At 37.8% G+C, this 15,601-nt stretch overlaps 1 protein-coding gene across 1 annotated transcript; it reads right to left on the reverse strand.

The window, feature by feature from the left end:
* Window positions 1-3,673: 3,673 nt before the first annotated feature.
* On the reverse strand, window positions 3,674-14,280 carry Prr27 (proline rich 27). The gene is made up of 5 exons (XM_055595516.1): window positions 14,230-14,280; window positions 12,955-12,978; window positions 9,710-9,733; window positions 7,417-8,352; window positions 3,674-3,727 (listed from the first exon to the last, which is right to left on the reverse strand). Exons 1-5 carry the CDS (start codon window positions 14,278-14,280, stop codon window positions 3,674-3,676), a joined length of 1,089 nt encoding a protein of 362 aa, XP_055451491.1.
* Between the last annotated feature and the right edge of the window lie 1,321 nt (window positions 14,281-15,601).

The following is a 15,601-nucleotide window of genomic DNA, read 5'->3' on the forward strand; positions in this document are numbered from 1 at the left end:
TCTTTCTTTCTTTCTTTCTTTCTTTCTTTCTTTCTTTCTTTCTTTCTCTTCTCTCCCCCCCTTTTCTCTCCCTCTCTCTCTTTTTCTTTTCTGTCATTTCCATGAACCTTGGGCTCTATCCACTGCTAGAGAACAAGGTGCTCACTGATCACTGAAGAATTACCGGAATTTAGCACAGTAAGAGAGAGAGAGAGAGAGAGAGAGAGAGAGAGAGAGAGAGAAGGCTTACAGACTGTTCCCAGCGATGCTTGAATAAAGAATAGTTGACCAAATTAGACACCTAGATAAAAAGATAATGACTCCAGGCCCATATTTCTCTTTTTTCTCAGGCTGGGGCCTCTTAAAGGAACAGACTCTTGCTCTGCGCTATAAGCCCGTGAGCTGCTATAATTTAGTTGTTATCATTGACCAACCAAACTTTCTAACTGGGCTCCTCATTTTTTTTTTCTTCTAACCCAGAATACTCCCTGTCTACATCCACCATTATAAAGCTAGTACTTTCATCATTCTCTGCTCTAAATATCCTTCCTGACCTCCTCCCAGAGAAGAGTGTTTCCTGTAAGGCCTTTTTTTTTTTTTTTTTTTTTTCCTTTCCTATGTGCACCACCGTGAGCAGTCGTTTATACCCTTGGTTCACTAAACTTTAGATTTTTCCAAAATGGTCCTTACATTCTTGCAATTAGTTTCAAATTTCTTAACATTTGACCATAGATAAACCAAACTTCAGTGTTCAAAAAAAAAAATTTATAGATTTAGGCCTGGAGAGAATCAATACCTTAGGAGCACTGGTTGCTCTTCTAGAGGACCGGGGTTGAATCTCTGCATAGTGACAACTGTTAAGTCCCAGGGGTTCTGTCATCCTTTCCAGGGCACCTCAGGTACTGCATGCAGGTGGGGCACAGACATGTGCAGGCAAACACCCATACCCAAAAGATAAGATTTATTTATGCGTGGCATATTCTCTTCCAAGGCATTTTCAAGTGTGATACTTCAACTTCAAAACAGGATATTTTTTTAGAAATCAATTTGATATAATTTTCATCTCTTTGTCATGTCCTGTGACTGTGCCCGCCTTCCTTCACACCCCCACCCATGCTTCTCTTGGTAGTCATGGGTTCCTTTGTAACCCTGACTGGCCTCCAACTTGGCCTCTCCTTGCACCTGTGTTCCTAGGGATGATATGATTAATGCCACTAGGCTAGTTCGCCTTTTCTTACCCTGGGAAGTCCGTCTTAGCTGAGAATGCACTTTATATTATGTGAGCTATAACTAGCTGCCTGTGCTGAGGTGGGGAAAGAAGCTGCCTCAAGAACTCTACATATCCATGTAGATGTGGATATGAATAAAGTGGTGGGCAGAGGCTTAGACCTCAACAGAACTAGGAAGCTGGCTTCTGATTCATCCCAAATAATAAGAAAAAGGCCATTTAACTTACTACATCCTGAAGGTCAAATGAGTAGTTTCAGTTTAAAAAAGTGACTTGCAGAAAAGATCTGGCTATTGGAGTTATATTCACAGTAATTTTTTTTTTGTCCCTATAAAGACGTCAGAAAAGCCAGTGAATTAAGGGAACAACGTGGATTAACAGAGTTATTGTAGAAAAGGGGCATTCCTTATAATTATTGGGACAGGAGCCTTACTTGAAAGCAAGTGAATCAGCATCCTGAAGACTTTCATTAATAAATTAGTTGTCAAAGACACTCCCAGACCAAATGCAAAGGGCTCCATTGAGTATTTGTGTCCTCAGCTAATTAACTCCTTTAAAGAGATAGGCTTTATATTTAATTATAATCTACAATACTAACTGCTTGACTGAGATAGTCTTTGTTTTGTTTTCTTCTCCCTTTAAACTTTTTTGGGGGGTTGACTGACAAAAAGTCTATTTTCAAAATGTACAGTGATGTTTCATATGTATATTTGTATATTTTAAAATATGTACATACATAAACATATATATATACACACACACACATATATATATACACACACACACTTAGACATGTATACACACAAAGTGAAAAGATTACCCTTCAGATGAAAGGGGAGGCAGACCTCCCCTATCAGTGGGGCATGGGAGGAGATGAGGGAGGGAGGGAGGGATGGGGAGGGAGTAAGGGAGGGGCTACAGCTGGGATACAATATGAATAAACTGTAATTCATACATAAAAATAAATTAATTAAAAAGATTACCCTTATTAAATAAAGACATTTTCATATCACCTTAAATAGTTGCTTTTGGGGGGTGACTGCCCTTACAGTATACTCTTTCCATAAATTTCTAGCATATGTTACATTAATACCTGCTCATCCAGCTGGAGTTTTTGTCTCAGGAACTTTTTAATCTAACTGTATGTTTATACCCTCTTAAAACTATTTATGCCAGCCCCCATCCTGTGATAAACGTCACTATTCTCTGCAAAGTAACAAAGTCCTGCGGCTCCAGCCTTCCAAGCAGAAGTGATAGTCTAAGTATGGAAAACCTAGTATTATTGGAGAAAATCGTGGCTACAGTACTTATTACCAGAGAGGAAAATCATGCTCACTGGTTTCCCTGTTTCTGTTTGGAATTCTTTCTAAATGGAAATATTTTACAGCTATCTTCTTTCAGGCTTATCATGAGATCATGATAAGTAACTTGACCTTCTCGTTCAGTTTTCAAGAGCAAGAAAGTGTTATGCTGACACAGTTAAGGATCTTGAATTTTTTCCAACATGGCAAGAAAGTGACCATGCTGTATTTGTGGGAAGAAGACTGATGGTTAGATTTTAACTAGTAAGACAAGATGTGCTGAGATAGGCTGCTGTTCTCCAATCCAGTATTTATGAGCTTCCCTTTTTATTCCACTGGGTTCATGTGATTGCATATCAAAGAACCGAAGGTGCCTAGAAGCCAAATAATGATAGCCCAAGGCAAGTACTGGAAGAAATGCTCCAGGGCCGTCCATGGCACACAATGCCAATGCAATGATTTCAACTTAGTAAAATTAATTTAGAACTTTTGACCTTGATATCATGAGAAAATAGACTTCTCTTCTTATAAACTGTGCACTTTGTGGGAATTTGTTACAACGATCAAAAGAAATTACTAAAACCACTGTTCAGTATTCACATTAATTTTTCCTTACCTTTCCTTTCCTTTTTACTTTTCATTCAAAGTCCATAATTCCTTATGTATTTTTCATCTTGCTGAAAATGTTGTGTAGCTTTTAATTGTTGGCAAGTCATTGTATTTAAAATGAGAACAGTATCTATTTGTATGATTATTAGAGGGGCTTAATCTTAGTAAGGTACATGGAATGGCTCCTGACACAAGTGTAATGTGAATTGTTATTAAGTGCATGATTCAGAAAAGTTGATGACATTTTGAAGCAAAGAAAATGGTTGTGGGTGGGTCAGGAGTCAGTGATCAAAAAGATCTCTAGGAGAAAGTTTTTAGACACAAAAGACAAATATGTATTTTTTTTTTTTTGCAGTCCAGAGACTTTCAAAAAAAATACTTTCTCTATTACCATATGTTTAAATTCATTTGAATTTATGTAGGTATACCTATGAAGTACATATTTTATAATCTGAACTGAAAGCAAAGCATTTCATCAATATTATTTTGTTATATGCTCTAAAGAAATACATCACAAACCAATCAATATGAGAATAGTTTTAATAAAACATAGTAACTATTTGTTGAGAAAAGATCGAACATTTAGATTTTTTGATTTGTTCATCAGTATCTGTAAAAAATAAGATAATATGTCAGTTTTGTATAATGAATTGTCAAATTTCTTAAACATAAAGCAAAAGCACTTTTCTCGGCTAATGAGTTTGTTTGACATGGGACTATATAATACATGTATATATATATAATATATTTTATATATATAATGACTATATATAATATATAATAATCTAAAAATACATGTCAAAGTATGCATTTAAAAGAACTAATGTTTTCTCTTTCTGTCTGCTTACAGATGCAGTATTTTGTTTGCTTGGTTTTTTGAGACAGGGTTTCTCTGTGTAGCTTTGGCTGTCCTGGACTTGCTTTGTAGGCAAGCCTGGCCTTGAACTCAAACAGATCTGCCTGCCTCTGCCTCTGCCTCTGCCTCCCCAAGTATTGGGATGGATACCATTTTTTACAATTACACATTCTTGTAGGCATTAATAAACATCCTTGTAACAATTTAGTTAAAATGCAAAGTCAAAGTTTACTCGAATGGGTATATAGATATCCCAAAACATAGGCTTGTGTAGCTATCAATTTAGATCAACACTGTCTCTTGATATTGAATAATGCAAAGGAGAATTCTTTCTCCATTTTATTAGACTTTCAGAAAGGTAACCTGTTTCACCTTTACTTATTTAGACTGAGTATTTTATATGTAATAAACTTGATATACAGACTTCTGAAGGTGTGAAATTGTTAAATGTATCTAATATCTTGATATTACTCACAAATAGGCCGCTTATCTTAAATACTAGTAATATAAAGAGTCAAATAATTTAGCAGTGGTCTGGGTTTAAGTAAAAAGTGAAGGTGTCAAGCTGGAAGCAACCCCGATGTCCCTCAATGGAGGAATAGATATAGAAATTGTGGCACATTTACACAATGGAGTACTACTCAGCAATTAAAAACAAGGAAATCATGAAATTTGCAGGCAAATAGTGGGAACTAGAAAAGATTATCATGAATAATGTATCCCAGAAAAAGAAAGACACACATGGTATATACTCACTTGTGAGTGGATATTAGACATATAATATAGGATAAACATACTAAAATCTGTAACCTAAAGAAGCTAAGCAAGAAGGACGACTCTGGGTAAGATGATTAATCCTCACTCAGAAAGGAAAATGGGACAGACATCTGAAGAGGGAGAAAACAGGAAACAGGACAGGAGCCTACCACAGAGGGCCTCTGAAAGACTCTACCCAGCAGGGTATCAAAGCAGATGCTAAGATTCATAGCCAAACTTTGGGCTGAGTGCAGGGAATCTTATAAAAGGAGGAGGAGAAAGACCTGGAGGGGACAGGATCCACAAGGAGACCAACAGAACCAAAAAATCTGGGCACAGGGGCCTTTTCTAAGACTGATACTCCAACCAAGGACCATGCATGGAGATAACCTAAGACTCCTGCACAGATGTAGCCCATGGCAGCTCAGTATCCAAGTGAGTTTTCTAGTAAGGGAACAGGGACTGTCTCTGACATGAAGTCAGTGGCTGGCTCTTTGATTATCTCCCCCTGAAAGAGGAGCAGCCTTACCAGTCCACAGAAGAAGACAATGCAGCCAGTCCTGATGAGACCTGATAGGCTAGGGTCAGAGGGAAGGGGAAAAGGACTTCCCCTATTATTGTACTGGGGGAGGGGTATAGGAGAAGAGGGAGGGAGGGAGGGTAGGATTGGGAAGGGATGAAGGAGGGCACTACAGCTGAGATTAATTACAGTGAATTAACTGTAATAAATAGACAAATAAGTAAGTTTGGAAAAGTGAAGCTGTCTAATGTCCTTGGGAATGGCTGTCACCGTGGTGCATCACGAATACTGCTAAATGGCACAGATAGCATCTCAGAAGAGTTTTGATTTGGCTGGCAAAATAACATCTCCCCACGTCCTGGTCCAGTGAACATTGATAATCATAACCTGGTAATAGTTTTCGGGTGGGTAACAGAGTGGAAGAAGGATTTGGAAATAGTTTAATCTCTTTACTTATTTTGCTTATTTTTGATTAGGTTGGAAGTGGGGAGAGGCTCACAAGGAGACCCTTGTGGCCAGTGTCTTTATTTTTCAGGACAGTGTGTGAGGTGAGAGGGAGGAGTAGGAAGTGGATAACAATGGAGACTGAGAGCGTACAAAATGGCCACAGGGCCCTAACACACATCACTTCTCCACTATAGTTTAGTTTCCTTTCCATTTATAGAAGCTTGTTCCTAAATTAATGATGATTATTGCAAGATAGTTGAGTCAGGGTCAGTTTAAAGAAGAATTTTCTATTCTCAAATCAGTCTGAAAATTTTACACAGGACATAAATCCATCATATCTTAACCCTGAGGCACAAATAAACAGCAACCACACCCCACTTTTTCATTTTCATGCACACACACACACACACACACACACACACACACACACACCACACAGGTAGTTTTAGCAGAGGAAATTAGTTTACTTATTTATAGCTTCATCTCAAGATCATGCAGGACTTACAGAATGACTAGTACTCTTTTCTCTGGAAAAAAAATCTCACTTCTCCACCTAAAAAGAAAAAGGACATTTTCATTTATGATTAAATATATACGTCATTTGGCAGCACCAGGGCTTTCTTTTCTAAATCATTTAGCTATTCTGAGATGCTAAATAAGTAAGGAAAATTTGCTTCCAGACAAAGTGAATAGAATGAAGTGGGTTTCCTCTCTTGTCTGAAATAAGTACGTGTTTAAAATTGAGAGAGAGACTCCAGGCTGTGTTGGTGTAGACCTTAGGTCCTAGCACTCAGGAGGTAGAGGAAGGCTGATCTCTGTGAGTTCCAGGTTAGCCTGGGTTGCGTAATGAGACCTTGTCTGAAAATCTAAATAGTTATGGGGGAGAAGAGTTTTTTTTTTTTTTTTCTTTTCCTGATTTGAACTTCATGTTCGGAAGAATAGTTGTTATTAAGATACAGGAAGCAGAAAAAATGAACCAGTAACTGTTTTAGCATGTTGACTGCACAGAGTTCCAGGATTTACACACGACAGGTTAAATGTTTGTGCATGTGCATGTACATGTGTGTGTGTTATGTGTGCATAGGATATGGGGAAATGTGTGTGCATGTGTGTGTGTGTTATGTGTATATAGGATGTGGGGGAAAAAAAACCTTAATTCTTCCAATATGATAGGGTAAATTTGTCCAGTTAATCACTTTAAAACTTTTTTATTATATGTGTATGAATGTTTGTCTGCATTACACACACACACACACACACACACACACACACACACATACTCATACATATGTAAAACATAAACACACACACACACACACACACTCACATGCTACACATGCATGCCTGGGCATGTGGAGGCCAGAAGAGGGTCTGGAGCCCCTGAAATTAGAGTTACAGGTGGATGTGAATCTCTGTGTTGGTACCGGGAATTGAACCCGTGTCCATTGAGAGAGTAAGTGCTCTTAACCACCGAGCCATCTCTAGCTCCCACCAGAAAGTATATCAAAGATGTGAAATATGAGAAGATCTGAGAGGAAACAAGGGGCATTGGGACTTCAGTGGATATATTCAAATACTCAAATCCTGAAAATTCAACCAACCTACTGTCCACTAAAAGACCAGCTCTTAAACCTGAAGCTGGCGTGTTCCTTTTACAGAAATTGTGTGTTTTCCCTGCTACAAAGCCCATGCATTGCTGTGGTGAGAGTAGGTAACCTACCTGGTGAAAAAGAACAGACTGCGGTTCTTGGCCAGTAGATTTGGCCTCAACAGGCTCAGGTACCTCCGTTTTCGGTTCAGTAGGCTCAGCTGTCATAAACTTTCCCAGGATAGACTGGCTAATGATAGGCTCAGCTGGGGGAGGTTGGGCTGCCGCAGGAGACTCAGATGCCTGAGGCTTGACTTCAGCAACAGGGCCTGCCCCAGGCTCAGTTTGTAGAGACTGGGCCACAACAGGCTCACCTGAACCAGGTTTGTTTTCAGCAGATTGGCCTGTGCCAGATTCACCTGATATAGACTGGGCTGCAGCCACAGCCTGGGGCAGACCAGGTTCAGCTCCCATTGGGTGGGCTGCAACAGGCTCACCTATCCCGGGTGGGGCAGGCTCAGGAGCACTGAACTGGGCTGGGGGAGGCTCAGGTGCAGGACTCTTGTTGTCAGCAGGTGGTGGGGATGGTGCAAGTTTGACTGCAGGAGGCAGGCCTGAAATAGCTTTGTCTACAGAGAACTCGGGCACCAGACCCTCGCCTACAGGAGGTGCAGCGGGGCCAGCTGCAGGCTCAGATCCAACAGGTGAGACAACAGAAATCTTTGGAGGTATGACAAAGGGATATGGCCTGGGAGGAGGCGGTGGAGGAGGAGGGAGCGGAGGAGGAGGGAGCGGAGGAGGAGGAGCAGTTGCTGCAGGAGCATTCAGTGAAACATCAGAGGGGTAGTTAGGGTTTTGGTATATGTAGTGAAGTTTAGACGAAGTGAGAAACCAAGGGTATGGAGATAGCCCTCTTTCAAGCTCAGGATTATTTCCCTGGAATTTGGTGATGGCATTTCCTTGGTGAGTGTCAAGAGGAGGCATAAGAAAAGGCGGCAAATTATCATTCCATAAGCCGTATGGGATATTCAGAGATGGATTAAGTGGGTAGCGATTTCCATAGTAATCCTAAATAGAAGGAAAGTTCATTGTAGTTTATTGTTTATTGGCCTAGCTATAGAATATTTCTGTTACGACTGTGGTCATATACAAGTAATGTTTTTTTAAAGAGCACCCCTTTGGTCTTAAAAACAAAACAAAACAAAAAAACACAATATGTATCCAAAATTATTGAAATGAAAATAGTTTGAAAAAAAATCTAATAAAAATCTGAAGGAGAAGTACTTCGTCTCTAGGCCAGTGAGTGCTCCCTTTTACGGAGGAGTACACTGCCTAGGCTAGGATGGACATAGAAGGGAGAAACACGAGTGCAGTTTAGGAGGCTGACACGGGGTGAGAGAGCTCCTTCCAGGCTTCGTATCCACCGTGTTCTTTCTCCTTGTCTGCTGCACTTGACACCCTCCTTGTCTCTAAACTGTCCTTCTTGAAGCCTTCACTTCCGTATTCCACTCCCAAGTACAGGACTCTTTGTGACCTATGTCCTGGATTTACCGTTTCCTCCTGGCTCCAGTTCCTTTAAGGAATTGTTATCAGAAGGGTAGGCAGAAAACATGGAGAATAGACTTAGCTTTTCACATATCATTTTCTTAGTGGTATTCCTTTTTAAAATGAGCATTTTAAATGATTTTGGCTATGAGTTTATCATCAAATTTCAGATTTTCCTGTGGTAGGACCTCCACCTGTCCCTCTTGCTGTTCTAGATTTGTCTGTTCCATTCTGGAAGACTGCCGGGGAACTCTGGTCCCATGATTATAGAAGAATTCACAGAAAACAAACATTTTTCTTACTCGTGCATATATATTGCTTTTTTTTTTAAATTATTGTCTCATAAATGTTTTCATAAGAAGACCACACCTGATTTACAAACCAGGATCTTAGGATTTTGGTCTTTTATATAGCTACAGCTGAATTATAATTCTAAGAATTATACTTAATGTGTGCCCAGAGTTATTTCCTTCAGATATATTCCAAGGTGTTCCTAATGATAGAGTCCCCATGAACATACATTCAGTTTTCACATTTTTAAAGTGCTACCTTCCTTGTCAACTATACCTTCTATAATGTCAAGCTTTATAAGATTATGTTTCATTATAACTCACTCAACCTAATATGCAAGCACAATCCTGGGCAGGATGCCAGTGTGGATAAAAAGTTCTATGATGTCTAACCATGAACATGGTGGCATATTCTTACGTAAGTGGGCCCATGAGAAGAAAATGAGTGAACATATTCCTAAATGAATGCTCTAGTCCTTCAAGGAAAAGCATAATACAGCTGAATTATTTAACATTACTTGATGGAAAATGATAACTCAAAGAACAAATAGTATAAGCTACTTATTGGCATACTTCTAAATACACTTTACCTCTTCACTGGATGAGGGTGATTTCTGAAACAACAAGAAAATGATTTGTTTTAAACTTGATGTCATTGAAACAACAATGTCATTTAAATAACAACTTCAAATCTCTGCTTACAGTAGGAGGATTTTGTAATTTTCTTTTTTTAAAAGACATAGATGGTTGTTGGTTTTCAGTTTTCTTATAACTCTTCTTCTTATTTATTTGTATTATTTTGAGATAGTATCTTGCTATGTGGCCTTAGGCCTGGTCCTTGATATATAGCCCTTGCTGATCTTAATGTTATGATAATCCTCCCGGTTGGGCCTCTTGAATTCTGGGAGCATGGGCATGTACCACAGTGCCTGGCTTTCAGTAAACATTCTTCAAATGTGGTAGGAAGCTTGACAATGTTAGTGTGGAAATGAACCCGAGACTCAGTGTGATAATGGTTCCAGGGAGAAATCACTATAGCTGTTCTGCTAAATGACTTCTAATGAGATACTGCTATGCCCATAGAGCAGCATGTTGTTCAGCAATCACCAGAGAAGCTGCTTCTTGCAGCAGGTGGCAATTCACACAACTGGTCAATGCGTGAGACAGTGAGAGACCTTGGAGCACTTAGCCTTTAATGAGATGTCTTTATCAAATCCCTCTACTCAAGGATCAGGAGTGTATTCAGAAGAGGAGGCAGAAAGAATGTAAGAGCCAGAGGTGGTGGATGACTCCAATGAAACAGTGTCCCCCAGACACAAGAAGACTGATCCACACATTAATTCAGAGAAACTGTGACAGCATGAACAAGACCTGAACAGAAGAGGGAGTGGATACAAAGTCCCTCCTGATCTAAGAAGCTACTTGCAATTGATACCTGTTGGGAGAAGGAAAAACTGGTTTTTCTCCAATGGAGTGACACACTCCAAGACAGACCTCATGTTCAGAAGTACTTTATCAACACAAAACAAACTCTGTGTTTTTTTGTGTGTGCTTTTCTTTTGTTATTGTTTAGTTTTTTTTGTGTTCTTGGTTTTGTCTTGTTTTGTTTTCCTGTTTTTTTGGTTTTTTGAGTTTTTTTGAACAAGAGAAAATTTGAAGTTGGGTAGGTATGGAGGTGAAGAGAATCTGGGAGGACTTGGGTGAGGAAAAAGAGTATGTTCAAAATATATTGTATGAAAAATTTTAAAAATAACAGAGATGTATAAATAAATAAAATTTAAAAAGTAATATGATATACAGGGATGAGAAGATGGCTCAGTAAAGTCTCTGTCACACAAGCATGAAGACCTGCCTTCTCATCTCCAGCACCCATATAAAAACCAGACTTAATAGAGTTGAGGGAAGAGGACTAAATATTGTTAAAACACACATCTCAAAACTCTCAAAGAACTAACAGAAATAAAGAATATTATATATGTAGAATTTTTTTTAAAGCCAGACACAGAAGCATGTATCTAGAATTTTAGTTTGGGGTGGGGAAAGGGTGGGGCATAAAAATAGGAAAATATCTATAGTTTGCTGGCTGGCCAACCTTGTCTCGTCATTGAATAAGGGGAGAAACATAGGCTTGAAACATAAGGTAGAGAGCAACTGAGTAAGATGCACACATCAACCTTTGTCCTTCACATCAGTGTGCACAGACACACCATCACACACATGTACAGCCCACTATGAACACATGAACATACCTCCTGTACACATCACACCATGGATATTCAAAAGCATTACTGCTTGCCCAGTTCCAGTGTTTTTACTGCTACTTAATGTTTATTCACAATCTATTTAGAGACTTTCGAGTACCAGAGCCAAAACTTTTGATTCAATTTTATGTCTAGTTTCTTATTTACAACAGATAGCCACATCATATTATCATTTGTGCTTGCTACAAAACTTAGCTATGAAATGAGACTGTCAGCATAGCTGCTTTGTAGATACACATTTTTTTTCAGGGACTTTGAAGTATTTTTAGCTTTTACTTGAATTATATATATTACCTCTTACCTATTACGTATTACACATTACATATTATATATTATATAATATATATGTATATAATACAATTATGTATATAATACACACACACACAAACATATTTTGTAGACATTAGGATTTTTGCTATTACAAAATGCAACCAGATTTCTTTTTCAAATGGGTGGAATACTACATTTGCTGCCAGTTAAACTTTCCATTTAAAATTTAATATTGCTTTCCAATTTTAGATTGATTTCCTAGAAGTACTAATCTTAAAGTCTTTCAATGGGTCATTTTTTTTTCATATTCCCTATGGTACAAGATATGCACAAGAAATAATATCTCACGCAGGTACAAGGACAAAAGTCCATTATTTTTATTTTTGGTTAAAGAGACCCACAACCTTAGACTCAGAATTCAAAATACCATTTGAAAAGTTTTGAAAATTATCAAAGGTATTCAATTGCTGTGCCATAAGTTTAGTCATTTTTTTTCAAAAGTCTTTACATCCCAGGCCATTTCTTTTGTTGTTTTTCTTTACCACATTTTCCTATCAATCCGTAACACGCTTTTGGACAAGAGCACTTGTAACTTTCTTAGCACACACTTGTCATCAGAATTTGAGGCAAAGATTATAAAGAACTGAAGAAAAGTAAATATTGGTAAGTATGTTTGTCTCCTGCATGAAATAATTTATGACTATTTGCCACATAGAAATCACCCCACTCCTTGGAATATGCACTCAAGACTATTTGTAGCTTCCTGTACACAGATGAACTTCAGTCAGACATGATGGTAGATGCATATTCTCCTAACATTCGGGAGTAATCATGAGTATCAAAATTTAAGATCATGCTTAGAGACACAGCGTGTCCAAGGCCAGCTACATGGAACCTTCCTCTTTAAAAGATAAAACAAACCGTTCACAAAATGTTTAACAGAATATGTAGTTGTTCAGCATCTCAGGTTTTCTTCTGTCCTAATCTCTCATGTCATCATTGTCTCCTTAAGTACAAATTAAGAAATATCAAAGAAGGAAAACCAAGACCTAGTAAACTTTGATCCCAATGTAAAAGGAGTGCATTTCATGCTTCTGGCCATCAGAAATAAAGGCTTGCTGGTAAATATGTTCAGAATAAGTATACTTATATTCCATAAATTTTTGTCACCTAATCTGAAGAAAATAAAGCAAATATTTTAATGGTGATTAAAGTCAATTGCATTCTCAAGGAAACAGAGGATCTTTAACTGCAAATACACTCTAATGATAAACAGATAATTTTATAAAATTTGGAAGGTTTACCTTATGAATGAAGGGGTAACGCCTCTAAAAAAAAAGAAAAATATTTTAATGTGGTTATTTATTTGAGAACACTTGCATTCAGACTTTCCTGTTACTGAAGAATTTGCATGGTCTCATCATAATTTTTTCCTGAATATGAGTCACAGGTTTGATTTGAATTGCTTTGCCATCATAATCATTTGATGTTTTGGACAGAGAGTTTCACTTTGGCTGAATAGAATTTATTTTGCAACATTGTGTATACAGGTAAATCTTTGCCATATAAAAGGTTATTCAGCTCTTAGTCATACATTTTGTTTTTACTCTTCTCTTTTGCCATTCTGGTGTTTCTGTGTGTGTGTGTTCTAATGTCACTTTTTGTAGACCTATAGATTGTTTTCTAATGAAACTTCATTAGTCTTCTGAATTCATCCCAGATAAGGCACCACACAGCGTAAAAACTAGTGTAGAAAACTCAACATTACTATTTTAAGAATTTAAAATTAATTTAGGTACCTTTAAGGAACATAATAATATTTTGAAATTTAGCCAAAATGCTAATAATAATTAAAAGTGTCAAGTAGTCTGAATTTCTACTCTATCTAAGAATTTTTGCTAAGCATTTTGATCAGTAATTATTTTATTTAGTATTCAAAGAAATTACTTAGAATTTCTTTCCCAAAGAGAAAGTTTAACATCCTCACTTGCTAGAATTAAAACTGTTTTCAGACCAGGCAATGGGAGCCCACACCTTTAGTCCCAGCATCCAGGAGGCAAAGACAGTCAAATCCTTTTGAGTTGAGACCAGTTTGGTCCTTATAAGGAATTCTAGGTAAGCAAGAACTACATAGTGGGATTCTGAATTTTAAAAAATAATGATCTAGAGTCTTAAGAACTCACATTACACTGAATGTTATCATGTCCATTTACTTCTGCCCCATTGAATATCCTTTGGTTCTCTACATAGCTATCTCAGCAATGGGATTTTCTTGCCAGAGAAACCCTGCTAAAATTATCTATATTGGATTGTAATTCCCTATAATGCTTTCTCCTTCCATCTTCCTGCCTCTGAACTCACCTCCTTTCCATGCTGTTGATCTGTTTCATGTTTCAGAACCATATTATTTTGCTTTTGAAAATTCCCTTTCAAGATTTTTGACACAGCCACATTTATTCCCACAGCCTCTGATGACTTGTACGAGCAGGTTACTCACTTCGTCTCCAGGATGACTCTTCACCAACACTTAGCTGACATTTACACCCATGGCTATGGGTCCTGAGAGTCCAGCTACTTACCCTCTTTGCAAAAGCAACACATAGGACGCAGGCCCAAAGAAGTAGCTTCATTTTGATTGACCCTGTGAGCATGAATAGTAGAAATCATTTTCAGAATGTACACAGTATATTTAAAATTATTTCTCTTTGAGAGAGAAATAGACCTTAAATGGGTTTGCTGGTCTGATGAGGAAGACACTGAACAGAAAGCTTGCCCTGCTATTTAACCTCTATTAGTACTGCTCAACAGGGGTGTTACTACAACCCATTCATTTTTTTTTCTTCTCTTTTCAGTAATTAACCAACTTCTGACTAAACTTTCTTGACATGGAAGTTAACTCCTTTTGTTACTCAAGGACATCTTTTGCAATTAGTTTGTTTTGGAGGACGTACCAGAAAATGGAGTTGTTTTAAGCAGTAACATTGTGGGGTACCTTATGGAGAGTTTTTGTACCTAAAGATCCTGGGAGACTGATACCATCTACCTAGAAAAATTTCTCACTTTCATGTTGGACTTCTAATGGCCTCAACTTTGCTGGCCTCTAAGAATAAAGGAGTACTTGATTTAAGTGTAAGTCTTGATTAGGCTTTTTTCATAGAACAACAACAACAAATTTCTAGTTGAAGTTTATAGCTATTTCCTTCTTCAAAAACATAAAATGTCTCTATTCTTACAAAAAATATGTTTATACAAAAGCAATGTTGCAACATAATTTTGAGTTCCCAAATGTGAAAAATAAAAGTATTCAACCTCACATTTTACCAAGAATATTAAAACCTTGATCTATTGAAATTAATGTTTAAATAATCAATATATCTAAGGTATGTTACTGTTTTTAGTTATTTTGATAATTATTTCCATATTTTTTATTTATTTTCTATAACCTATGATTTTTTTGGTATAGCTACTAATTTTATGTTATGTATATTCTAATAATATAAAGAAATTTCAACTTTGTTGGATGAGACCATGGATGGCTGCTGCTGAATCTTTAAGAAAGTAAAGGTTGTAAGACTACAGAAAAAGACATGGAAGAAATGCACAGTATCCATGTCTTGCTTTTTCCAACTCTTGCTCAGCTACTTAAATGTTCAAGATGTTATAAGCTACATATTGCATGGATTCTGTTGTGATCCTTGAATGGCACACTAGGATTTACTGAAACATTAGGTATCCTAGCAAGGGGAACAGGGCTGTCTCTGACATGAACTCAGTGACTGGCTCTTTGATCACCTTCCCCTGAGGGGAGTGCAGCCTTGCCAGGCCACAAAGGAAGACAATGCAGCCGGTCTTGGTGAGACCTGATAAGCTAGGGTCAGATGGAAGGGAAGGAGGACCTCCCCATCAGTGGTTTTGGAGAGAGGAATGGGAGGAGACGAGGGAGGGAGGGTG

This window comes from Psammomys obesus, unplaced genomic scaffold (assembly GCF_907164565.1).
Source record: "Psammomys obesus unplaced genomic scaffold, mPsaObe1.curated_primary_1811, whole genome shotgun sequence".
Lineage (NCBI taxonomy): Eukaryota > Metazoa > Chordata > Mammalia > Rodentia > Muridae > Psammomys > Psammomys obesus.